General features: G+C 53.8%; 1 protein-coding gene across 1 annotated transcript; it reads left to right on the top strand.

Annotated features, from left to right (window-relative positions):
• The first annotated feature begins 6452 nt into the window (after positions 1-6452).
• NUAK2 (NUAK family, SNF1-like kinase, 2) lies at positions 6453-24161 on the top strand. Its single transcript, XM_004685549.2, has 7 exons — positions 6453-6704; positions 16324-16444; positions 18929-19080; positions 19385-19450; positions 21041-21160; positions 21639-21771; positions 22338-24161. The coding sequence occupies exons 1-7, from the start codon at positions 6456-6458 to the stop codon at positions 23399-23401; spliced, it is 1905 nt and encodes a 634-aa protein (XP_004685606.1). The 5' UTR covers positions 6453-6455; the 3' UTR covers positions 23402-24161.
• Positions 24162-25143: the final 982 nt, after the last annotated feature.

Below are 25143 nucleotides of genomic sequence, written 5' to 3'. Positions count from 1 at the left end.
CACACCCACATCAATGGGATTCACACAACCTCAAAGTCTGCCAACAGGATGGGGTAAGGGAGAGAAAGGGGAAGAAGTTTCTGTTTTGCCATTAAAATTGGGTTAGGACAGCCTTCTCAAAACACTGGCTAGAGGCCTAGACTAGATCTTCTCAATAGGAACCTCCCTGGTGGTGCAAGGGCTTAATGCGCAGCACTGTAAAGCTATCTGCAGCCACTGTAGCACGAGTTCGATCCCCAGCCAGGGAGGTGACCCACATGGCACAGCAGAAAAAAAATCTACTAAAATACCCAACTACCCCACCTCCCAACTCTCAGAACATGCTTGGTTTAGTGCTAAAAACCAGCTCCAAGACTAAACCAATGGCCCTTTCTCTCGTCCCCCACCTCCAAGTCAAGCTTTTCCCAAGGCACAGCGCTCCAGCCTCAGGCAGTTTCAATGACCCTTCCCTGATCTGCACTTTAACCTCTTCTGCCTAGCTCTGGTTGTCTGATAAGCCCCAGGCTGTGCTCCCTCCCCCTCCACACACACACACACACACACACACACACACACACACAGTCTGCCAGAATGCAGGCACTTAGGAAGACCAGATCCCACAAAACCTCCAAGCAGACAGGAAACTATGCTTCTGGCAGCTCATCTGCCCAATGGGTTTATTTACAAGGAGAAAGGTAAAAGGAACAAAGAGAAAGGAAAGAGAGAGCAATACAAGTGAACTAGAATGTCCTACTAGGTCTGCTGACTTGGAACCCCAACAGCACACCCAAAAGCTCATCGAGAGCCAAACGATCAGCTGCGAACCAGGCCAAGAGAGAGACCCTCAGAGCCACATGTCGGGCTTTATCCCAACCTGGCTGCTCAGTTCCGCCCTCACGTCCCAGCGTGCTTCTCCTTGGTACGGATGGGATTTGGGGTTCCAGTATCTGGGGTGGGAGCGGAGTCCCTGAAACCTGTCTCTGTTACAATCTCATCCCACAGCAAGCAGGCAAAGCAGTCTGGCCACACGGGAGGGTGAGTGAGCTGTGACGTGGAGGAGCTTTCTCCGCTGAGTGGGCAAATCGAGAGTCCTCCCCATGCCAACGTGTGGAGGCCAGCGGCTCTTTCTGGAGCCCTCTCTCTCTCCACATCTGCCTCCTGCTCTAGGCAGTCGGGGCAGGCAGGCACGTGTGGTCACATCCTGCAGAGGTGGGGTGAGCGCTGACCCACTAACACAGGTGCTCTCAGGGACGGTGCCTAGCACCCACTGAGTGTTAGCTGTATGAAAGAGAATCTTGCTTAAAGTGCTCTTTGGTGTCCAGAGATAAGAGATAGTCTCTTGGGGACCTGGCTGCCAAACTTCTGAACTGTAAGCTCCTGCCAGCCTGGAGGTGGGCAAGGGGTGCTGAATGTCTTCCTTACTAGGTGAGTAGCAGAACAGGAATGATTGAGACTCCAAAACTGTCCCCACTTCAGTATTGCAGATATTACTGTTGAAATGAAACTCGGAAATGATTTCTCCAAACCCCTCTTCATAGATGAGAAACTTCCAAGAGAGAAAGCCCTTGGTGTGACGGCAGTGTGGATGGGAGAGTGGGGCTGGAGCCCAGGGCTCTGGACTTCGGCCTCCATCTGCGTGTTTGCCCTGCCGGGCCAGGCAGGAGGCAAGCTCTCTGGCTGGGGACAAGGGCCAGCTTTTCTTTGGGTTGTGATCCTCTCAGGCCTGTGCTGAGGATAATACTCAAGTTTCATTGTAATCAAGAGCTTGAGGACTGTTTTCAGTACAAAATATCTCCACAGTCCTGATGAGGTTGACTGGAACTTAGACTGAAGGCGCTCACAGATTCCACCTGTATTTCCAGAGCCCTATTATTGTTCCAAAAAGCAATGCCGTCCTTAGGGACTCAAGCCGTGAGTAGCTCTGTTACTCTAAGCTATGAAGTAAATGACACTATATCTAAGATGGTTAGGTCCAAGGCCAGCTTGATAAGTGTTAGCTATTACTTACAGCTCCTCAGTACATACTTGTTGAACAGGTGAATGAGTGGGTGGGATGAACAAACAAATGTTTGGTAAATTGATAGAACATATTACTTAAATAGACCCCCACTGGTGGTGAACACTGTCAGCCCCTAAATCATCTTACGCTTAATTTGGTCAGAAGAGGGCAGCATTGAGTCAAACATCCCCATTCGCCAAAAGGCTTCTAGGATTTACAACCCTCTTTCACATGCTCACCTCCTAATCTTGGAAGGCTTTTTTTTTTTTTAATTCCTAGGCTATTCTTTATTTTTTAATTTTAACATGATAGTTTATTTTCCCATCATTTTGTGCCTTTTTCCATCTTAGTTGTTCATTATCTCCCCCCCCCACACACACACACCCCACTCCAGTTCTTTATGCTCCCGCTATGAGTGAAACCATCTGGTATTTTCCTTTTCTTTCTGACTTATTTCATTGAGCATGATCCCTTCTTGGAAGGCTTTTAACTGCGAGCTCTGAGATAGGCTCTTCTACCAGCCCCTGAGAGGGGAGGGTCAACGCCTTCACACTGTACACCATCTGGGGGTGACTGAGGGCTGGAACTTATTCTCAGAGCTCTGGGGAAAGAGAATAAAATAGTTGAGGTCTCTGGCTGGAAGTAGGTGGTGAAAGGGGAAGAGGGACTCATGCTCTCAGCCAAATCCCGAGGAAATGCTCTAGGACCTGGGAGCCCTCCTGAGCTTCTCAGACCCAGGCACTCAGCTGAATTGTGCTTTCCTGGCCTACCTGGAGCTCAGCAACTACCCCCCACCCCCAGTTTACTAAACACCTCCCCTCCTCAAGGTGGTTGGCCTCCTGGGTGGCCCTCCCTGGAGCCCTGGAGAGTAAGACCCATCGTCAGGCCCTCCTCATACTTTGTACCTCTTGAAGTCCTTCCCACTTCCACTAAATCTATAAAGTTGTGTATTTACCTGATTTCACCTTAAACTGTAAACTTCTAGAGAACAGGGAGCTAATTCTTAGCCAACCTCAAGACTCAGATGTATTCCTTTCTTTGAGAGAAATGTCTTACCCACTCACCTCATCCCAACACCTTGGCATCCCTCATCTGCCCTCCAGATAGCACTCCACACCTCACACACTCAGCAGGTCTGCTCTGAGCTGCATGAACACCCTCTTTTCCTACTCTGGACCCACACAGACATACGGAGATTATGAAGTGGCTGAGGACCAAGACAGAAGTGAGACCGAGTAGACCCACTGAATGTTTTTCCCAGAGCTCCGCAGTCATGGGCAATTGGGTGTGTGGGCAAGGGCAAGTTCCCCTCCCAGAATGAGCAGGCAGTCTCCAGAAAGCTCAGCTCAGCTGGATCCAGCACCCCCTACCACGTGACCTGGGAATTCCCGGAGACCTCCTCCATCCCTGATGTCAGCAGACTCCCTGCCGGGCATCTTGGCTCCCACAGACCAGACCTCCCTTTAAGGAATTCAAGAGTTGAGTTTCAGCAGTTAAGATCATTTCCCAGGCAAGTACTCTTCCGGCTCTGTCTGCCTGCCTCCTCCCTGGCCTGTCTGCTGTGGACAGACAGCAAGGGAGGTACCGAGGTACATGCATCACTAAAGCCATGTCTTGTGTCCCCGTGGGGGCCATCAGGTACATCTCAGCTGCAACAGGGGAGATCTCTTTTCTCTGTGGCCTTTGGTCACCCCTGGCTTGTTTCCTAAGTAGGGGCTCACATACTGGTCTAAGGAAGCGGAAGGGGTGCAGAGCACTGCCCCGGGGCCATCAAATGTTGAGCTGGTAATGGAGGGACATCACCTTTGAGTCCTTCTGCTAGTCTTTTAATCCTCCGTACGTGCAATTTTTCATTCATAAGCATCTGCTGAGCATCTATTTTTTTTTAAAGATTTATTAATTTGCGTATACAGAACAGGTACAGACCAGAGGTGCAGGGGGTGGTGAGAGGATTCACCAGAGACAGAGTGAGGAGCAGAACAGGTAGACTGATGAAGTACACTGCTGAGGGTCAGGAGAGGTCTGCTTAAGCTATGTGGGTCAGGAGAGGTCTGCTGAAGCCATGTGGGTCACCTCTGGGGCCGGGGATCACACCCGCACTGAAGCGGCTGTGGCTAGTGCTGTCTCCTAAACCATCGGCCACATGGGAGGGCCTAAGGACCTTTTTTTTTTGCCCAGCGGGGGTGTTGGGGAAACCTGACGGAATCCACAGGAGTTGAGCGTAAGCCTGAAAGGGGATCTTAGACCTTAGACTCATCTGTAAAATGCTTTGATCTTACTTATAAGGAAATGTTGATTCATTACGAATTGTCACAGGTCCTTCAAGCCTCAGCTTAAAAGACTGTCCTCAGGAAACTGTCTATGAGTAATATCCTCCTTCTGGGCTAGGGGTTCTCTGCTCTTGGACATCCCAAGGACCTTTTGTTCGTCCCCAATTCTGGTCACATCTTCCCCCGCAGAGGATTTGCTTATTTCTCACTAAACTGGGAATTCTCTCAGGGTGGAGGCTGTGTCTGTCTTGTCACCATGGATCCAGCTCCTAGACTATGAAGAATGTATGGAGAATGAATGAAATGATTGCTGGAAGGCACAGAACTGGCTGGTGTTGGTCAGGACAAGAACTCAGCTCCCCCCAGCACTCAACTCTGCCCCACTCTTGTTACCCATACTGCCTCTTGAGAACCCTAATCTCCCTGGATAGCCCAGTTAGCTAGGTCCCCCAGAAATGGCTGCAGATCTGAGGAAGAAGGGGGGCAACTAGTCAGCTGGGCCTCATTCTGTTTTCACAGATGCCCAGAGTAAAAGGGGAGGCCAGAAGAAGGGAGAATGCCAAGCTGGCTATCTCTTGTGGCCCTCCAGATGTGAGGGAGGGAGGTAGATTTCCTGCCTAAGACAGACCCTCTCCAGCCATAAAGGAGGCAAGGACCCCATTTCCCACTCTAAACTTACAATAACAAGGATCAAAGAATCCATGGAAGTAGGAAAGTGGGCAGACACGAAGTGCAAAGTCAGTTACTGGAGATCTAGCTTGATGCTCAGAGCTCCCAGACCACGTTGCTGGAGGTGTCTGGTCGCCCAGGCCCCGGCGCTGGGGCTTCTCATGGCTGCGTGAGTGCATTGGGTGGTGGTATGGTCACTCCACAGGACTGAGTTCTCATGAAGACTCGGGAGAAATGCTCCTTCCTCCCCTTCATGCTTCACATTTAGAGCAGGAGGAGAACCTAGGGATATTCTCATTTCTATCTAAATGGGACTTCTAGTGCTCCAGACCTTAAAGCCCAGTCCAAACTAGTGACCTGCGAAGTCATCCAATTCCAAGATCATAAAGAGGAAAGCCTTGGTTGGACACCTATGTACAGATTTAGGGACCCCAGATAAATAGTAGGGATATAATGCATCTTTATATTACTCAACCGGTTTTCTTAGACTGTCCCACTGCCTTCCTACTCTCTTCTAATAGTTCATAAATTCCACCTCTTGAGAGAACCACTCAAATCTTCTTTGACGGAGTGAGAACTTTCCAGAAAAGGATTTTGGGAATCCAGTGAAGATTGACCTACCTAACTGAAGAGAGGTGAACTCACAACTGTAACAGCTTTTCATCAGTCTCCCCTACCTCCCAACTTGGCACGAGTGTGCCTGTGCCCCTGTCCATCCTTTTAAGATTTTATTTATTCATACAGAACTGGGGTACAGGCCAGAGATGCGGAGGGTGAGAGGATTCACCAGAGACAGAGTGGGGAGCAGAACAGGCAGATCCACGAAGTACACTGCTGAGGGGAGCAGCAGGCGGGTCAGGAGAGGTCTGCTGGGCCATGTGGATCTCCTCAGGGCAATTAGGGATCGAACTCATGCGGAAGTGGCCTAAGCTTCTCAGTGCTGTGCTTTAACCCGCTGCGCCACCTGGGAGGGCCCCCCCCTTATAATCCCCCCCTTATAATCCCCCCCTTATAATCTTAAAGGGACTTTATAGATTCTGACTGAGCGGAGCAAATGACTCGGAATGGGGACGTCTTTGGGTGTCAGCTCTCCCGGGTGGCCCCCAGTTGTTGAGAAACCAACCAACAGAGGCACCATGGGGCGGAAACCGGGACCCAGAGCTACTCAGAGGCCAGAGCAGCTCCAGGGACCCTCGAAAAACCCAGACCTCAGTAGTACCAGCCCACCATGCAGCCTCCACCGACACCCCCGCCTCTCGCGTTTGGTCCCGCGGACCTCGGGGTCCGCGTTGACACCTTTCGCTGGAGTGGCGGACGGCGAGCCAATGAGAGAGGCCGCAGTCACACAGCCTCGCGAGCGGGCCAATGGGCGTGGGGGGCGTGGCCAGGGCCTCCGCGGCTCTTTATAACAACTCGGAACGCCGCGGCTGGCGTGCGCTCCGGGCGGCTGTGGTTCCAGGCCGGTGGCCGACGAGTGGCCGGGCTCCAGCTCTCCCTGCGCGGAAGCTTCCCCTCCGCCCGGCTCACGCCTGCTCGCCATGGAGTCGTTGGCTTTCCCCCGGCGCGCTGGCCCGGCACCCTCGGCGGCCGCCGTCGCCCAGTCTGGGGAGCTCCCCCGGCCGCTGGCAGACGGGCTCATCAAGTCGCCCAAGCCCCTGATGAAGAAGCAGGCGGTGAAGCGGCACCACCACAAACACAACCTGCGGCATCGCTACGAGTTCCTGGAGACCCTGGGCAAGGGCACTTACGGGAAAGTGAAGAAGGCGCGGGAGAAGTCGGGGCGCCTGGTGAGTAGACGCCTCCCTCCCGCTCCCGCTCGGAGCGTGGCGCGGCGGACTGGGGGTTTGGCCAGCGGGACTTAGGAACTGACTGAGGGTAGACGGGAAACGAGTGTCTTGCTCGGTGGCTGGACAGGGGACTACTGTCTTGCTCAGTGGAGTCACCGTCTTTCCCACGCCGAGGCTGCCGTGTGTGGGGGCAAGGGGCGTTCAGTGCAGGTCCCGTGCTCGCGGGCCCGGGACACCCCGACAGCAGGTGGTGGCAGCAGATGTGTGAGGTGGAGAGTCGGCATGGACCACATCATCAAAGACAATAGTGTGCCCTGTTGGGATGAGAAGGCCCCGGAAAGGAGATGGACTTTAGTTGAATTTACATGGAAGAGATTTCCCAATCGAGTGAAATGGAGAAGAGGAAGTACAGGCACCTGACCTTAGACGGGGGTTAGTGAGTTTGTGGATAAGTGAATGAAAGACCTGTCCGGTGCCTTGTTTTTCCTAGTAATCCAGGGCCCTGCATATGGGGAGTGCTGCGAGGGTGGGTGGGGGATGGGTTTGACACTTAGGTCTTTCCAGATGGAATGTTGAATCAAAGCGATTGTGGGCTTTTTGGTTGCTGTTCCAGAAAATGTCAAACCAGGCCCTGGTCTATTTGGACAAGGCCACTGGTGCCAGATACCTTTGCATTTGGGGTCTTTTTAGGAATGTGTCCTGTTAATTTGGGATAAGAGTTACTACAATACTGTAGTAGTAGGGGTGGTAATAGTCAGCTGTGTGACCTTGAGCAGCTTACTGGTCTCCCTGCTTGTGAAAACAAAGAAAATACAGCCTCCCTCTCCAGCTGCTATGAGGACTGAATGAACTCCGAATGAATTCTGTAGTTTCTGACCCACAGAACCCAGAGTGAGAACTGATGTGTCTGGAAAGGCCAGCCCTGAACAGAGGGCAAATTTGACAAAAGTTAGCTAGCAGTGTTCTCGAACTTGAATTTAACATGTTTCAGAACCACCTGAAGTACCTGTTTAAAATACTCTCTGTTGTCCACTCAGGGGGCTTTATTCTGACGGTCTAGGGTGGTGCTAAACAATGGGCTAAAATTTTAGCAAGCCTTTCAGGGCAGGTAGTCTCGGGGTCTGTGCTGGACGCTGGAAGCATGTGTACGTGTGTGCGTGCGTGAGCGTGCGTGTGCGTGTGTGTGTGTGTGTGGCCATGGTTTACCTTATCAGCTAGCACAGCAAATTGTTTGCCTTTGCAGCGAATAGCTGGTTTGAAATACAAGAAGTCATTTTATTGGTGAAGAGGAGTGGATGCTGGAGAAAGGGGGTGGACACTAGCTCCATCAATAGGACCGAGTGTGTTTTTCTTGCTAACGCCTGGCACAGTCCCCAGTTACCCGCTGCCAGGTTACAGCTATTGGGCAATCATGGACTTCCTGGCTTCGCTTTTCTTTCTTTTTCTACACGGCATGAGGACCAGGTGAGGGCCCAGGCCTGAGACCACTGGGCCCACACTTTGTCAGGGGCTTAGATGGAAAATAGCAGTCTGGCTTGTGCCTCAAGGTGGTGGTGGGGCAGCAGGATGAGATTGAATGTGGACTGGGAGGACGAAGAAACAGGGAAACTGAAGTCCAGCAATCCTATCAGGTTCTGGACTGGCCACTGCATGCAGGTGTGTGTGTGTATGAATGAGTGTATATGTGTACATACACAAGTGTGTACATGAGAGAGAGAGTCACAATCTCATAGATTCTGGAGCGAGATAAGCCAGCTTTCAGTTTTCAAACCTCAGTGGCTATAGGCAGGGATTCCAGCTCTTATTACATCAGAACAGAGCATTCAGAAGATCCTCCCTGTCCCAAGCCTTTGAGTATAGGCAGGGAGCCAAGAGCAGGAGCAAGGGGACCAGCTCTAAGCCTCCCTGACCCATAGATCCAGCTTCTTCTTCTGCAGGGAACTTACTCAGGGATGTCCCCCCCCCCCCAAGAGTAATCACCTGCTGTGCTAATGGTTTCTCAATTCTGGAGGAATTCTCTTCCCCACCCCACCCCCACACTGAGGCTGATTGTCTTTCCCTGAAAGAACGGGGGCCCTGGGGCTTTGGGATACTTCAGTGGGGACAGCAGTAGGGAGCTGCCCAAGACCTCCCTAAAATGAACTGAAAATGTCAGTGGGGGCTCGATTTAGAGGAAAGTCTGCTGGCTGACTGCCACCCCAATTTTCCCTACACTTTTCTTACACACTCTCATTCCCAGCCAGCCTAGACAAGATCTCAGGGCCAGATGGGACTGTCCAGAGGGAGGGGTAGGAGGTGGGGTGGGCAGAACTAATAGCTACTCCAGGAGAGCATCAAAGGAAAGACAAATATTTGCTCTGGATCTTCTAGTCTCTGAGTACATTCCTGGTATCCAAATGACATTTCCTCCTGACTCTTCCAGCCCCCCTAACCACCCCTCCTCCTAAAGAGAAAATCACCTGCTGGGGGCTCCCCTGGGATGGTGGAGCACCCACCAAAACTTTGTGGATGATCTGCATGGAAGGGATACTGTGATGCTAGAGAGAGTATCCAAGTGGATGGTGACTGGTGCATCTGTCTATTTTATATATTGGATTGGTGGGCTGGAGTGGAAGGGCTCTATTTTTTTGAATATTTATTTTATTTATTTATGCTTTCAAGAGTTGTGGTATAAGCCAGAGGTGTGGGGAAGGGGATGAGAGATTTTTCCCAGAGTGGGAAGCAGAACTGCTGAGGGGAGCAGCAGGCAGAGAGACAAAGAGAGGTCTGCTGTGCCATATGGGTCAGCTCCCTGGCTGGGGATGGAACTGCTGCTGCAGTGGCTGCTGACAGCTTCGTAGTGCTGAGACTTAACCCCTTGAGCCACCAAGGAGGCCCCTGGAAGGACTTTGAAAAGTTTGAAAATGAGATGGTCCTACCCTAGATGGGTAAACTGAGGCTGAGAGGAGTCTGTCTTCTCCTGTGCTGGCCTAGTGGCACTCCCGCAGCTCAGGCTCCTGACTTGACTGCCCCAGGCCCTGGATGACAAATAGTCTTGGGCTGGGAGTTGGCCTTGAGCTGAGCCAGGGCTTGTCTCCTGTGCTTTGTCATTCCACTCCTAGCCTCAACCCTGGCTCCACTGCTGCAGTGCTCCAGGGCTCTGGGCAGTGCTGAGGGTGGGCGGAGTCCTGAGGAACCAGCATCCACGCACACGGGCTGTGATGAGGGCTCCTGGGTGGGTGGACGACACCACATTCCCGGCAAGAAGGCTGCTGAAGCTGTGCACCCGAGCAAGGGGACACTCACAGGCGGCCCAGACTCAGGTCCCCCAGCTGGCAAGGTGTCAGGGAGCAGCCGTCTTTAAAATCTAGCCTTAAGAATTTTTTACTACTTAAGATCCCATCATTGCAATTTGTTTGACTCTGATGTCATTCCTTTATTAGATATTTACCTTTATTAGATATTTCAGTAGAAGTGCAATTCATATCTAGAAATAAGCTGAATAATCCAAAGTGGTCTTCAAAACACTAAATCTTGGGTCTCCCTGGTGACTTAGGGGTTAAGTCTCAGCATTGTCCCCACTAAGGATTGAGGCCTGAGTTTGATGATGCCCAGCCAGGGAGCTGACCCACATGGGCAGCAGACCTCTCTCACCTACTGCTCCCCTCAGTGGTGTATTTCAGTCAATCTGCCTGTTTTACTCCCTATTCTGTCTCTGATGAATCCTCTCACAAACCCTCTCCTGCACCTCTGGCCTGTACCCCAGTTCTGTATGCATAAATAAAATATTTTTTAAAATCTTTTTTATTAACAAAGATTTATTTATTTATGCATACAAGAACTGGGGTACAGGCCAGAGGTACAGGTGCGGTGAAAGGCTTCACCGGAGACAGAGTGGGGAGCAAAACAGGCAGATTGATGAAGTACACTGCTGAGGGGAGCAGCAGGCAGGTCAGCAGAGGTCTGCCCTGCCATGTGGTCACCTCCAGGGCGTGGATCCAACTCAGGCGTGGTTTTAGCTACTTAGTGCTGTGCTTTAACCATTGGGCCACCAGGGAGGGCCCCCCAAAAATCTATTTTTAATTAAATTTTTTTAAATTAAAAAAACTAAAAGAATAAGTCTGCTTAGCTCAGTGGGTTCAAATCTTTCTCTGCTGCTTGCCAGCCATGTGACTAGTATCTCTGTATCTCCACTTTCTCATCTGTGAAGTGGGGACTATAATAAGTCCTAGCTTGTGGGGGTTCTCATAATATCAAATACGATAATCTCTGTGAAGGGCTCAGCGGATCAGCTGACAGTGTCATTACTGCCGGCAGGACTGGCTTTGACTAGTCCCTCCTCTCCCTCTCCTGGGGGCCCCCAATTCTGGATCTGTCCTTCTCTGAGCAAGAGAACAGCTTCCTTAAGTCAAACACTTTGGTCTCTGCTTTGTTCACAGTGCTCCTCTCCTTCCTCACGGTTCCGCCTGAGCCACTGCCAAAGGCCTCTTCTGGGGACACGCCCCTCGAGCTCCTCCAGCACCTGCCTGCTCAGCAGCAGGGAGGGAGGCCCTGGCTGTGGAGACGCCCTTGGGCTCAAGCCAAACCACACAGTGGGCTGGGCAGAAAGCCTTGCTGAGAGCTGGCAGTGTGGGCCGCAGGTGTACACAGCCTGGACATTAGGGGAGGCATCGCAGACTGCTTCCAGAGCCCATGCCTGCTCTCTGCCTGGGTCTCCAGGAGGCCTTCTGGGGTGGTGAGCCTCCCGGCCCAGCTCTACCCAGCCCATTATCTAAGTGGGTCATCCTCCAGCTCCTTGCCCCACCTCCCAGACTTCAGCAGAGGAGTCAAGGATTTCTGCTAGCTCCTGGCTTTAGCTGTGACCAGACGCTGGTTTGTACCCACTCACCCACACTGAGAGCCAGCATCTCTGAGCCTATTCGAAGGCTTCTCTGCTGCCACCCTCTCCAGAATCCAGATCACTCCTGATCTGAGTTCCTGCCTGGGCAGCAGCGGGGAACTCACTGGGCCCCGGTACCATTTCTTTCGCCTGTATGCACATCTCTTGGTGGGATGGGGGTGCCCTGGTCCTAGCACACAAGGGGTAGCTCTTTCTCTTCTCCAGGGGCCGGAGACAGGGCATCTGCCGAGATGTCCGCTTCGTCTTCCATCCTGGACCCTGATTGTACCTGCATGTTTTCCAAGAACCTTAAAGCCATCGGTGCCCTTTCTGGACCCCACAGAGAATCATCCCCGCTACCTTTCCAACATGCAGGCCACGGGGGGGGGGGGGGGGGGGGGGGGGGGCTGAGAGACTCTTTGAGACAAAATGCATAGGAATCTGGTTCGTGCAGCTTAACAGAGATGGAGCTGGGGTCTCTGCAGAAACCAGCGCCTCCCTGGCTAGTAGCTGGTTCCCAGCTCAGAAGCAGCGCCTCAGAGAATGCTAGAGTTTGGAAGGCAGCTTCGTGACCCTGATGTGCACATTTGTGCAGTCTTTGTGGTCTTTTGCTCAAACCTTTGTTTCTGTCTTGAATGCCTTTATTGCTCTCTGCAACCCACAGCACCCACAGCAGGTGCTCTTAGCTCAGCAGACCCCAGTCATCCTGCAAGGTCTAAAGCAAAGTTCTCTCCCAGAGATTGTTTTCCTGCTCCTCCAGGCAAACAAACCTCTCTCCTATACTCCTGGAGACCCTGGGCAGGCAGGGAGCTCAACTGTGGTGTTTGTCATACTAGACTGGAGTTGACGTAATTGCCATCTTCCCTTGGATGGCGCAGGGACAGTCCAGTCTGTGCTGAATTCCCAGCACCTAACCTAGCACCAGACACACCACAGACATTCATCACGTTTGGAGAATAAATGCCCTTTCATTTGTTAGATGTGGCCATTAAAACTGGTGCCAGCTGGCCAGGTCATTGATGTGACCCACCTTGAGGTGCTTAGCTGGGGAAGGTTTGGATTGTGGGGCTGCCCACCCCTCCTCCGCTGGCCTGGCATGATCCTGGCATCCCACGGTCACCTTGTGCTCCCTGTGAGTAGGTGGTCATAAAATCTATCCTCTAAACTTGGAAACTTTGCAGAGTAAAAAGGGTTTTCTTAGTAACTTGTACTGAGATGTGTAGGCTCGTCTCCAGGCCTTCCTACCTCCGGGTGATCCACCAGTGATTGTTTCGCTCCTTCTTGGCTCTAGTCAGTAAATTTTGGTTCTAGAAAGTGGTTGCTCAGTTACCTTGCAGATGAAGACACAGATCCTCTGAATCAGTTCTGGTCATCAAGGGTAACCTTCAGCACAGGAACTCTTATCCAGGCACCAGAAACATCGGTCAGGGGTCAGCCCAGTGCCTTAATCAATAGAGTTTACCAGCTAACAACTGTTTGCTGCTTTCTGGATGCAAGCTCGGTCTAGGATCCAGGAAATTCTAAGTTGCTCTTCTTGTCTGGCACCTGCTTGGAGCCAGTGCAGGCCTAATGACATCACTGATTTCCTTGCTGGAAAGTGCCAGCCAAGCAATGCTGTCCAGGGGCCTGATGTTGGTAACTGGGGGTGCTTGATGCAGCCTCATGAGGGTGGAGCATGAGCTCTGGGGGGCTCGGACTGAGCCCAGGGTTCAGAGAATCGACGATTCTGATTTAGAAGCACATAGAGCTCGTGGTTCCACTTGTGTGTGAGCTGCGACTCCTAACATCCCTCAGACCCTTTTTTAAACCTCATTTCATCTAGGTCTTGCTGTCTTAGGTTTCTCCCCCCAAGGCAGCATTGATTCATCTCCCTGTTGTGTACATTTGTATATATACAATTGTGCAGCCAGAATGTGCCTGGTTTTTTGTGTCTGTGTCCATTGTAAGCACTCAGGTGTATTTCTGCTTTATTATCTAGCTGTGATTTATATGTGACTGTTTTCACTATTATCAATACAATTTTATGGTCCTTTGTCTCTGAAGAGCTCAGAACACTTTATGTATTGTCTGATTTTTAAAAGCAAAGGATTTTAGAAAGAAAAGAACTAGTCCATTAAATTAGCCCTTGAGGGAGGGAGAAACGACAGGGAGAGAAAGGCCTGCCGCTCAGTTTCAGTCCCAAAGAGAGCTGTTTCGTAGTTGGAGGAAGATTCAAGAACCTTCCTTCCTACCCGCTCTGTCCACTTCTAAGCCAGGGATTTTTCTGCTTAACTTACTGGGGTGATTCAGAGCAGAATGGGTGGGGGTTGAGGGGGCGGTAGTGAAGGGGCCTGAGGTGAGCCCCATCCTGTGTGTCCTGTGTCCCCACCAGCTGCATCCTGGGCCTCTCCAGCATCTTGGGGAAGAGGCTCCAAGGTGACCGTCCCGCCCACTGCCATTGTACTCCCGGCCCTGCTCCTGGAAGGCTGGAGAGCCTGGCCTCCCTGCTTTCTCATAGAGGCAGCTGGGGGAGGAGCGGGTCGAAGGGCAAGCCATCCCTGGCTCGGCCCGTTGCCCGGGTGACCTGCCATGGGCATTGTGAGCAGCTCCTCTTACAGGATTAGGGCTGTTCCGCATTCTTCTCCGATGGGCAGCACAGGCCTGCCTGGCCGCTGTCCCTTCTAGCCGGAAGCCATTGTCTGCCTCCAGAGCCCTGTGAAAGGCTGGATTAGAGGCCCCTCCCCTGGGGCAGAGGGTCCCTTTTTTCTGTTTCCTTTTGAACCTCGAGGGGACGCAAACCCTTCTGGGAAGCTGAATAAGCGCCATTTGCCTCAGTCTGTGTCTTCGTTTCTCATAACTCACCATCTCCCATAAGAGGAAGTCTGGTATTTACCATTCGTGTCCAGGAGAGGCTTATCAGGAGCAGCCCATGACTCCTGCCCTGTTGCCAGCACAGATGCCTCGTCAGCTCCCAGGGCCCCGCGGCCTGCGTTCGTGGGCGCGTCCCACAGACTCCGCGGACGCAGGCAAGCTCCTCAGACACCTTCGTTCAGCCTGTTTATTTCACAGAGAAGCAAAACCATCTCCCCACGGAGACACCCAAGAGCCAGGAGGAGCCGGGAGGAGAACCCCAATCCCCAGTTTCCAGGCAGCGCCTCACGCACACACACCTCACAGGCCCTGTCCCCTTGTCAGCGCTGCTGCTGAGGGGGAGAAAAACACCACAGGCTCTGAGAGCTCTGCTGAAACTGCTTCTTGGCAAGTGTTTCTCCATTTCCTCTGGCCCCACCCCGTCCTTCCTGACCACAGCGCCTGCACCAAGGGGCAGTCCTTATGCAGTGTTTTCACCCTACAGACAAGACAGCGAAGCCCAGAGGACTGTGCACCTCTCTCGTCCTGGGTTGCTGGCAAAGGGATATTCCTCACCTAGGCTGAAGAAACTATGGGTTTTGTAGGTGATTTTTGGGGGTAGTTAAACCGATACAAAATTAAAACTTGCGATTTTAACCATCTCAAGTATACGATTCAGTGACATGTTGTGCAACTATCACCACTTCCCATTTCTAGAGCCTCGCATGGTCCCAAACAGATACTCTGTCCCTATTAAACAGTAACCTCCCACTCTACCAAAGTCCCTCTCTACCACTCCCCAGCTCTGATAACCTCTCTTCTGCTTTCCCTCCTCCAACTTTGCCAATTCCAATTGCCTCATCTAAGGGAAACTGTACAATACTCGTGTTTGTGTCCAGTTTATTTCCTCAGCATAATGTTTTCACGGTTCATGTGTGTCTGGCCATTAGAGACCTTGTGATTCTGAGCAAGTCATTAGCCTCTCTTGGCATCGGTTTCCTCACCTGTAAATGGGGATGATGATGCTCGTTTTTTTTTTTTTTTTTTAAGATTTATTTATTTGTGTATACAGGGGTCAGGCCAGAGGTGCAGGGGTGGTGAGAGGCACTGAAATACACTGCTGAGGGGAGCAGCGGACTGGTCAGAGAGGTCTGCTGTGCCATGTGGGTCAGCTCCCTGGCCGGGGATCAAAGTTGCTGAAGCAGCTGCGGCTAGCTTCATAGTGCTGCACTTTAACCTGTTGCGCCACCAGGGAGGGCCCGATGATGCTTTCTGTTGATGTGAAGAGCAGTTTATTTACCAGCACAACATGGTCTCTCAGCACCAACTGCATGCCAGGCACTGAACTCATATCCAGTGGTGAATAAAATGGACCCCCTCCTTGTCCTCAAAATATAGCTGGCATTACCTTTTTTTTTTCTTTTAAGATTTATTTATTTATGCATACAGAACTGGGGTACAGGCCAGAGGTGCAGGGGGTGGTGAGAGGATTCACCAGAGACAGAGTGGGGAGCACAGCAGGCAGATTAATGAAGTACACTGCTGAGGGGAGCAGCAGGAGAGACAGGAGAGATCTGCGGCACCATGTGGGTCACCTCCATGGCCTGGGATTGAACTCATGCTTCAGTGCTGCGCTTTAACCCATTGCACCACTAGGGAGGGCCTGGCATTGCTTTGTAAGCCATAGAGCACTGACTTAATGAACACAGTCTGTCGGCTTCCTTGTTAAGAGCCCATCACCATCTGTGCCATGGGCTGGACCCGAATGAGGTGAGAACCTTGTCCAAAAAGAACACTCTCCAGCCTTGCTACCACCCTGCATCTCTAGATACAGCAGCTTCAGGCAGATCATCAAGCTCGGGGCTCCTTGAGTGTCCTCAGGGCATCTTTTCATGCTAGATCTTTCTCATTCTCCACATTCTCTCTTCCCAGGTGGCCATCAAGTCAATTCGGAAAGATAAAATCAAGGATGAGCAAGATATGATTAACATTCGGAGGGAGATTGAGATCATGTCTTCACTTAACCATCCCCACATCATCGCCATCCATGAAGGTACGAGGGGGTCATGTGTGCGTGTGTAGGAGCAGTCAGATCAGATGACACAAAAGTGGGAAAAGGACAGAAGAGTCAGGCAGAAGTTGCATATGAAACCAGCTGTATGGGTTTGGGCAAATAATTTTCATTTCTGCTCAGGGCCCCAATTCCAGATAACCCCACCCGCATCACAGGTCACCACAAAGTTCAAGTGAAATGTCACGGGTGGCTTGGCTCAGAGGAGGAAACCAACAGAGTGTGGGCTCTGTGTTGTTGTTATTGTTCGAGTTTCCATACTTGAGCGCTAGCTCCCCACCCCGCCGAGATTCTTAGCGATCCGGGGGAGGCTGAACTATCCGTAGGCCTGCACCTGTCTCGGTGTGTGGGTGCTGTTCTTCTTCATGCATCCCAAGAACCAGGTCTCCCAGAGTCTGCCCTGGGTTCTGAATCATGCTGCTAGGGTCTGGTCCCTGCCTCTTCCTCTTCCCTCTCGACCTCCTCTACTCTGACATCAGTGCGGTGCTCCACTCCAGCTGCTCCGTTCCCTGTGACCCAGACAACAAAGCAAGCAAGAGAGGGTGACAAGGAGGGGGAGCACCCTCCCACACACACCTGTCTGCTTCAAGTCTTTACATAATAGCAATTAGGCAGGAAATGAGGGGTGGCATCGGCTGCAGAAGGGGAGGTAGAGAGTTTTGTGTGGCTTTGCCTCTGTCAGAACATTCTGGGGTGCAAGGAAGAGAGAAATTTTCTCTTTCGGGTTCTCTTCCTGGGCCAAGGGTAAAGCCACTGACCAGGCCTATGGCCTGAGGCTGGCCCATGAAGAGCCCAGGCAAGAGGCTGAGAAGGCTAATTGTATCTCTGTGTATTTCCCCCAGGGAAGAGTGGGCAGAGGGCAGAGCTGAGACTGGTGATTGTGTGTGTGCGTGTGAGCAAGTGCATTGTACCCATCACCCCCAATCTGTACCCCAGTTATCTGGGAACTGAGCTCTGAAGCCAGGATGTGGTTTGTTCTAAACCCTCAGATTCAGCAACAAAAGGTCGTGGTCACTGAGCACCCCCGGCAGAGCTCCCCAGGATCACCCCTCCTTGCAGCAGGCTTGGGAGGTGCCCGCAGAGGGGAGAAAGGAGGCTCCGGCCTGGGTTCTGACTTCTACCCTAGGGGTTTCCTAGAGTTAACCCTGGATGGCTCTTGCTCCCTAATTCCATGGCACGGATACCGGGCTGGTGTTCGCGAGGCAGCCCGAGGGCCTGGGCTAGCATGGATCAAGGCCACTTGCCTCTGCTCCCCTGGGAAAAAGCACAGTCCTCCTGGCCATGTCTCTAGTAGCCTGCAGTAGAACCTCCTCCCTGAGCTGTTTCCCACAGATTACACAGCCGTAGCTCTGGGGCTGGCTGGGCGAGCCAGACTCATAGGACCCGTTTGACACAAAGATGCAGTGTCACGGACATGCGTGCTCCGACACACCCAGCTGAGGGGCCAGTTTGGTGAGCTGGTCCTTCTCTACCTTTCCAGGGGCCTGAGGCCAGACGAGGTCTGAGGCATAAGATGGGGCCCTCCTACACATGGAGATGAGCCAGCTGGGGCAGGCTGACTGCCAGGAGCCCAGTCAGTCAATTAATTGCCAAATATTTTATTTAAAGATTTTATTAAGTTATGCATATAAGAACTGGGGTGTAGGCCAGAGATGTGGGGTGTGAGAGGATTCACAAGAGACAGAGTAGGGAGCAGAACAGACAGATCTACTGAAATACACTACTGAGGGGAGCAGCGGGTGAGACGGGAGAGGTCTGTTGTGCCATGTGGGTCAGCATCCTGGCCGGAGATCAATCTCAGGCCACAGTGGCTATTGCTCACTTGATAACACTGAGACTTTAAACCCTGTACCATGAGAGGTTATTTTTCAAGTGTGTGCGTGAGGCTGCTGATAATAAGTCTAAACAGTAGGCGCCAATCAGAGGGCTTACTTACACATCAGACCCGGTGCCAGTCTGCCAGCCTGCCCACGGCTCTCACTGGCTTCTCTTTCTTACCCCAGCCTGTGAGACGCCTATATTTACTACCTTCTTTATTTATGTGATCATTATATTCTTCACATGGAGAAACTGAAACACAGTAGTGGAATAACTTGTCCAGATCCCCCAGCTAGGGAGCGATGAGGCATTGCATCCTCATGATTTGCAGAGCTTGCCCACCGTCTCAGGCAAAGGGCACTGGGTGCTGCTGCAGAGAGGTTGAATTTTCATGCCCCTGACGGGGGCTGCCTGGCTGGCATGCGCAGGATCATTTTAAGAATCTCGAAAATCTGACCTTCCACGAGAGGGAAGGGGAGCCCGGTGCTTTGGCTTTGCCTGGTGGCTCCTGGAGCTTCAAAGGCCTCCCGCCCTGGCCCCCACGTCTGGAGAGCTGTCCTGCCTGGTTGGGGGCTGGGAGGAGTGCCCCCCACCACCTGGGGGAGCAGTATCTTCGAGTCCCTGACTTTCCACCTTGTTCTGCTCCAGTGTTTGAGAACAGCAGCAAGATGGTGATCGTCATGGAATACGCCAGCCGGGGTGACCTGTACGATTATATCAGCGAGCGGCCGCGGCTGAGTGAGCGTGATGCCCGCCACTTCTTCCGGCAGATCGTCTCGGCTGTGCACTACTGCCACCGGGTGAGCCCCCACCAGGGCGCTGCCGGGTCCCTTGGGCTCCAGAGACAGCCCGTCACTGCTGCAGGCTCCCTCAGGGAGACAGAAGCAGACCCGAGGCGAGATCTGGGTTCTCCACCGAGGAGATGGCCACTCTGGCTTTGCCAGGGCTGTAGGGTCCTGTGATGTGTCACAGTCAGTGACAGTAAGGACATACCTGTGCCCACCCTATCTGAACCTCCTGCGTTTACCCCACCTTCCAGACTAGGTCCTCATCCTCTCCCCTCCTCGGTGACCTTGCCCTGAACCTCATTCCTCCCTCTTTCAGAACGGGGTGGTGCACCGTGATCTTAAGCTGGAGAACATCCTCTTGGATGCCAATGGAAATATCAAGGTGAGCCCCTCTTCTTGCTTCCAAGCGCTCCCCACCCCTTGCTGGGCTTTCTGCCCTGTCCCTTGTCAAGTATCCCAAAACCCTCAGAGGTAGCAGAAGGAGTTAAGCCAAGTTTAGATTTCTGTCCCTTCCAGTGCCTTCTTTTATAAATGGCTGCGCCTGGGCTCACAGCGAGGTCTGCTGGCTCCCAGACCAGAGCTCCGATGTCACAGGCTGATAGCAGTCTCTTCTGGGGTCCGCTTGCGCTCACAACCTCGAGATTGGCCAGGAAAGGCCATGGCCCCAGGCCTCCTCACATGCACACATGCTGATACTTTAATCTGCTCTGACGAGGGGCATCCCCAAGCCACACGCTCCAGCACCTAACTTCCCATGCCTGCGTGCTTAGTTTAGGTCTGAGAAGTCCATAAACTCAGCTCTCAGGGCTGGAAGGAGAGATGGCAAGGGTTGCCTCTGCCAAGACTCTGTACTCAGGCCCTCAGAACCACCTAAACCCAGAACACAATCCCTTCTCCAGAGGCTGCTGACCTGTGCCCTGAGGTGGCCCTGACCGAGTTTACTTCCCTTATCCAGCCATTTCCCAGAGCAGGTGGGGCTGGCTTTGATGCTGCAGTAGGCGGGACTGTGGCTCCCATAAACCCACAGAACCTGGACTGGCAGAGACTTTCCCACCTGACTCTGCCTTCTCCTTTGTTATGGGATTTGCCTTGTAACTGCTTGATAAGAGGCCAATAAAGCCATAAACATTTCAGGAGCTCCACCCTGGACACACATGACCCCTTCTGGGGCCAGAGGTTGGGGACTGCAGGGAATTGACCTCCGCCTCTATCTGCATGCATGGTCAAGGAAAGGGTCTCTCAAGGGTCTCTCCTGGGAGCAAGAAGTTGGGTTGGGGCCCCTCAGCCCTCAGCATCAGATGTCTCACGGAACCCTATAAGAAGATTCTCCTCCTAGGCAATCTCCGCGGCCCCAGTCTTTATTGTAGCTTCATTACTGCTCCTCAGCTACAGGGGGACCCGGGCTCTTGTGCCCACGGGTGCTGCCCAGGTGTGGGCAGAGGATGGGCCCTTTGCTGGGAAGGACAGATGAAGTCTGTGTTTAGCGGGACTGGCTGACTTCTGAGTGTGTGGCATTGGCATGAGAAACTGGCCGACCCCACCCTCGGACAGACCCCGCTTTGGTCAGTGTCCCCTTAGTCCCAAAGATCACACCGAGGCTGCAGTGGACAGTGGCGAATGGGTTAGTACAGAGAGCACACTGACAGAGCAGCAGGTGGCCATGACACCCCGCCCCGAGAGGTGGACTTGCTGGTTGTGGAGGACGAGTCAGACAGGAGCGTCTCTGTCTCCAGAGAGGACAGCCTGAGCGAGGGGCCTGGGAGCAGCAAGGGCCCCCTGCCTCTGCCTATGCTCTCCTGGCATGGCCTCCCAGGTGCTCTCTTCCAGCACATGAGCTCTGTTCAGTGCCAGCGAGGGGCCAGGGTCGCGAGACCCCTGCTTTCCAGCTCAGGCCGGGGCAGGGCCAGGCTAAAAACGGCAGACGCTCATGGCCATGGAGTGACCCCTGCCTCTGTCTGACCCCATCCTGCAGATCGCTGACTTTGGCCTCTCCAACCTCTACCATCAAGACAAGTTCCTGCAGACATTTTGCGGGAGTCCCCTCTATGCGTCGCCCGAGATCATCAATGGGAGGCCCTACACAGGCCCAGAGGTGAGCGGCTGCCGACCCTGCCACCTGCCGTGACTGCAAGTCCCTCGGAGATAGGCTGGCTTCCAGGGCACAGAACTCAGCCTCCCTCCACATACACCCCCCAACCTCTCCAACCCCCCCACCCCCCGCAAGTGATTTGCTTGGTATCGAGCAGGAGTGGCAAAATTGGAACTAGAATTTGTGTTTTCCTCCGCAGTCCAGTTCTCTGCCCCTCACGTCTCCCTGGTTCCCATATCCTTTCCCAGCACCCACTCAGCCTCCCCGGAGAGGGAGTGTCCTTACAAGACCCCAACACTGCTCTGTGTTTGTGGCTCTCCTCCTGCAGTGTCACGCCCTGGCCCCTGGGTACTACTGGGAGGTGGGCCTCAATGCGTTGGTTCTGGGTTGTCCAGCATGCACCCCTTTCTTTGGGGGTTCAAGGCGCAGCTGGACGCCGTCCAACCTGAGGCGTCCCCTGCTGATTCTCCCCTCTGCTCAGGTGGACAGCTGGTCCCTGGGCGTTCTCCTGTACATCCTGGTCCACGGCACCATGCCCTTCGACGGGCAGGACCATAAGACGCTGGTGAAACAGATCAGCAACGGGGCCTACCGGGAGCCACCTAAACCCTCTGGTGAGTGCAAGGAGGCTCGAGGCTCATCCAGGCCGCAGGCAGGAATGAAATGGTGGCAGTGAAGTTGGACCCCACCCTGGGTGGATCACTCACCTTCTCCCAGGCACTTGCCTGCTTCCCAGAGTGACCTCCCAGGAGGGAGGGGGCCTCTCTGTTTCCTTTCCTGGAAAGGGAAGTGCTTACCGAATGTGGGAAGTGCTTCCCAAGCTGTAACTTAGAATCTTCCTGTCCCACCTCTCTGGTGAGGGCAGGCAGGAGCAGCTGTATGCAGATGCTTCTTCTGAAGGGACTCTGCTTCAGGGTGTCACCCTCAAGGGAGGGGAGGAGAAGACAGCTGACATACAGGACACTGAAGGGGCTTTAGCCCCTGGGTCCTGAGGGGCTGTGGGGCAGAAGAGGAAGTTCAAAGGCAGTCCAGGAAGGGGGAGGTGGGTGGGGAGAGAGGTGCACACAGCCCTGGTGGCAACAGCCGCATCCACAAGGAGTGAGCAGCAGGGTCCAGCACGTGTCCAGGGGCTGCCCATTCTCTGGGCCACCAAACCGAATCCCCGTCTTCTGTCTTCCAGACGCCTGTGGCCTGATCCGGTGGCTGTTAATGGTGAACCCCACCCGCCGGGCCACCTTGGAGGATGTGGTCAGCCACTGGTGGGTCAACTGGGGCTACGCCACACGTGTGGGGGAGCAAGAGGCGCTGCAGGAGGGAGGCCCCTCGACCAGCGACTCCAGCCGGGCCTCCATGGCCGACTGGCTCCGGCGGTCCTCCCGGCCCCTCCTGGAGAACGGAGCCAAGGTCTGCAGCTTCTTCAGGCAGCATGCACCTGGAGGCGGCGGCCCGGGGCCAGGCCTGGAGCGCCAGCATTCCCTCAAGAAGTCCCGCAAAGAAAACGACATGGCCCAGAATCTCCAGGTGGACATGACTGACGACACCTCCCCGCGCCCAAGCAAGGGCAGCCTCAAACTGCCAAAGGGCATTCTCAAGAAGAAAGCGCCAACCTCCTCGGAGAAGGCCAGGGAGGACCCTGAGCAAGGCTCAGACCCTGCCGGCCCTGGACTGGCCGCCCCTCTGCTCCCCAAGAAGGGCATCCTCAAGAAGTCTCGGCAGCGGGAGTCTGGCTACTACTCGTCTCCTGAACCCAGTGAGTCTGGGGAGCTCTTGGATGCAGGGGACGTGTTTGTGAATGGGGACTCCGTGGAGCAGAAACCCCCCCCAGCTCCAGGGCTGCCCGTGCACCGCAAGGGCATCCTGAAACACAATGGCAAGTTCTCTCGCTCCACCCTGGAGCTCAGCGGGCCTGCAGTCTTTGGCTCCCTGGATGAACTGGCCTCACCCAACTCGCCAGCCCGGGCCAGCCGCCCCTCTGTGGCTGTGAGTGAGGACAGCATCCTGTCCTCCGAGTCCTTTGACCAGCTGGACTTGCCTGACCGGTTCCCCGACCCCCTGCTGCGGGGCTGTGTGTCTGTGGATGACCTGATGGGCCTTGAGGAGCCCCCCTCAGAGGGTCCTGGAAGCAGAGGCCTGAGACGCTGGCGACAGGACCCCCGAGGGGACAGCTGCTTTTCCCTAGCGGACTGCCAGGAAGTGACAGAGGCCTACCGACAAGTCCTGGGGGTCTGCTCAAAGCTCAGCTGAGGGTGGGGGAGGGGGCCCCCGCCCTGGGGCAGGCTCTGAGAAGCACCTGGCTGCACCCTGAGGGGAGATGTCTTGCTCCCTCCTCCTAGGACAGCTTCCCAGCCCAAAGCTGGGCTGGTTTGCAGTTGAGCGCTGGGGAGAATGTGGGAAGTAGCACGGGCATTGCATTGCGAGTTCTGTGTCATTGGCGTCTTGGTTCCCCATGGAGCCAAGAACATAAAGGGGAGGAATGGCCCCACTGAGGCCAGGTCATGCTTGGCAGCTACTCTCCGGTGCCCTGCTGGCAGGGATGAGTAAGATGAGTAAGTCTGTGCGAGGTCGTTTCCTGCCAAAGAGGCTGGAAGCTCTTCACATACAATCCCACCCCCACCGACCACTACACTAGAAGGTGGCACCCCTTCTGTGCCCGGGCACCCTGAGAGTAGTCTCCTGGAGTGCCCCCTGCCTTATGTACCCTAGCAGTAAGAGACCACGCCTCTGTTTCCTCAAAGGTTCTCCCCCCTTTCCCATCCTCCAAACGGGGCGCAAGCCTCCTCGAGCTGCTGTTCTGAATCTAGAAGACTTGAAAAGGCTCAGGCTGCTATTGAGCGACATCTCCAGGGGCCCAGACTTCCAGGGATCCCACCTTGAACCTCAAAGACACTGAACTCTGACCTCTGAGCTGCTCCTGCTACTGAGAATGGATGTGTCTGTTTTTCTGGGCTTCCAGGACCCTGGAATGTCCTTATTTATTTTTATGTTTTCAACTGTGTTTTTTTTAAAAAAAAAAGAAAAGAAAAGAAAATCTTGCCATTTTCAGTAATGTTCTAGGTAAATTCACTGTGATTTCTAAGTCCTGTGAACAGAGGGGTGTTTTTGCAATCATCTCCTGCTCACCAGGGAGAAAGAGGATCTTCTCTGGCCGGAGGGGTCTCTGGCTCCCTCACTCCTGGCCCTGAGCTTTCTGCTTGCTGCTCCCCTCTTCCCTGCATCTGCAGCCCGAAAACACCGCTGCATATCGGGGTTGTCCTGGAACAGAACCACTCCATTAAAAACCAGAACAGTGATTGGGAAACAGCTTCCTTTGGTGTCTGGGGTGCAGGTCTTGAAACCCTCTCTGGATAATACTCGTGCCCCCCCTGAACCCCCCCCCCCGCCCTCACCTGGGGTGGGAAACAAAGAACGCGCTACTTAAAAACAAAACACAAGCACCCCAAACCCTCTCCAATCTGAGGCTCCCTGGCCCTGCTAAGCACTCACAGGTGGACGAGCCCTGGGCGAGGTCTCCCTAATGGAAGAACGGGGTTGGGTTGGTGATCACACAGCCCGGCCTCCACCCTCTTCTCCCACCCCGCCCCCAACCAGCTCTGTCCCCCTACTGCTTTGAAGACACCCCCAAGGCCTTTATCCTCTCCTTCCAAAGAAAACCCCTTCCTTCCAGCGCTGAGTAGCAGCTCTCCCGCTGCCCCCACAGCCGTGCTCCTTAAAGAAGTAAGGAATGCCTGGAATGTCCTCCCCTCTCACGGGCCGCCCCTCTCGCCCCCTGTGGAGCATTCCCGAGCGCCTGCCCCATTGAGAAACTCCGGGACTCCGGCTGTGGATGAAAAGGAGAATAAGGACAAAGGGCAGGCAGGCAGCCGGCTGGCTCCGGCTGCGAGCGGCTCCCTCCCCCACGCCCTTACCAGCTTCTGCTCTCTGAGGCCCCCAAACGACCCCAGCTCTGGCCGGCTCTAGCTCCCCACCTGCTCCCGCAACAGCCAGGG

This window comes from Condylura cristata, unplaced genomic scaffold, assembly GCF_000260355.1.
Source record: "Condylura cristata isolate star-nosed mole 26May11 unplaced genomic scaffold, ConCri1.0 scaffold00018, whole genome shotgun sequence".
NCBI classification, from domain to species: Eukaryota; Metazoa; Chordata; class Mammalia; order Eulipotyphla; family Talpidae; genus Condylura; species Condylura cristata.
The sequence above is the reverse complement of the archived record's forward strand: the minus strand, read 5'-3'. Positions and strand labels throughout refer to the sequence as shown.

Excerpts from the sequence above, each read along its gene's own strand:
- NUAK2 (XM_004685549.2), top strand. The coding sequence starts at position 6,456 with ATGGAGTCGTTGGCTTTCCCCCGGCGCGCTGGCCCGGCACCCTCGGCG. Across the intron at positions 6,705-16,323 it reads GGGAGAAGTCGGGGCGCCTG|GTGGCCATCAAGTCAATTCG; the intron begins GTGAGTAGACGC and ends CTCTCTTCCCAG. Across the intron at positions 21,161-21,638 it reads GGCCCTACACAGGCCCAGAG|GTGGACAGCTGGTCCCTGGG; the intron begins GTGAGCGGCTGC and ends CCCTCTGCTCAG.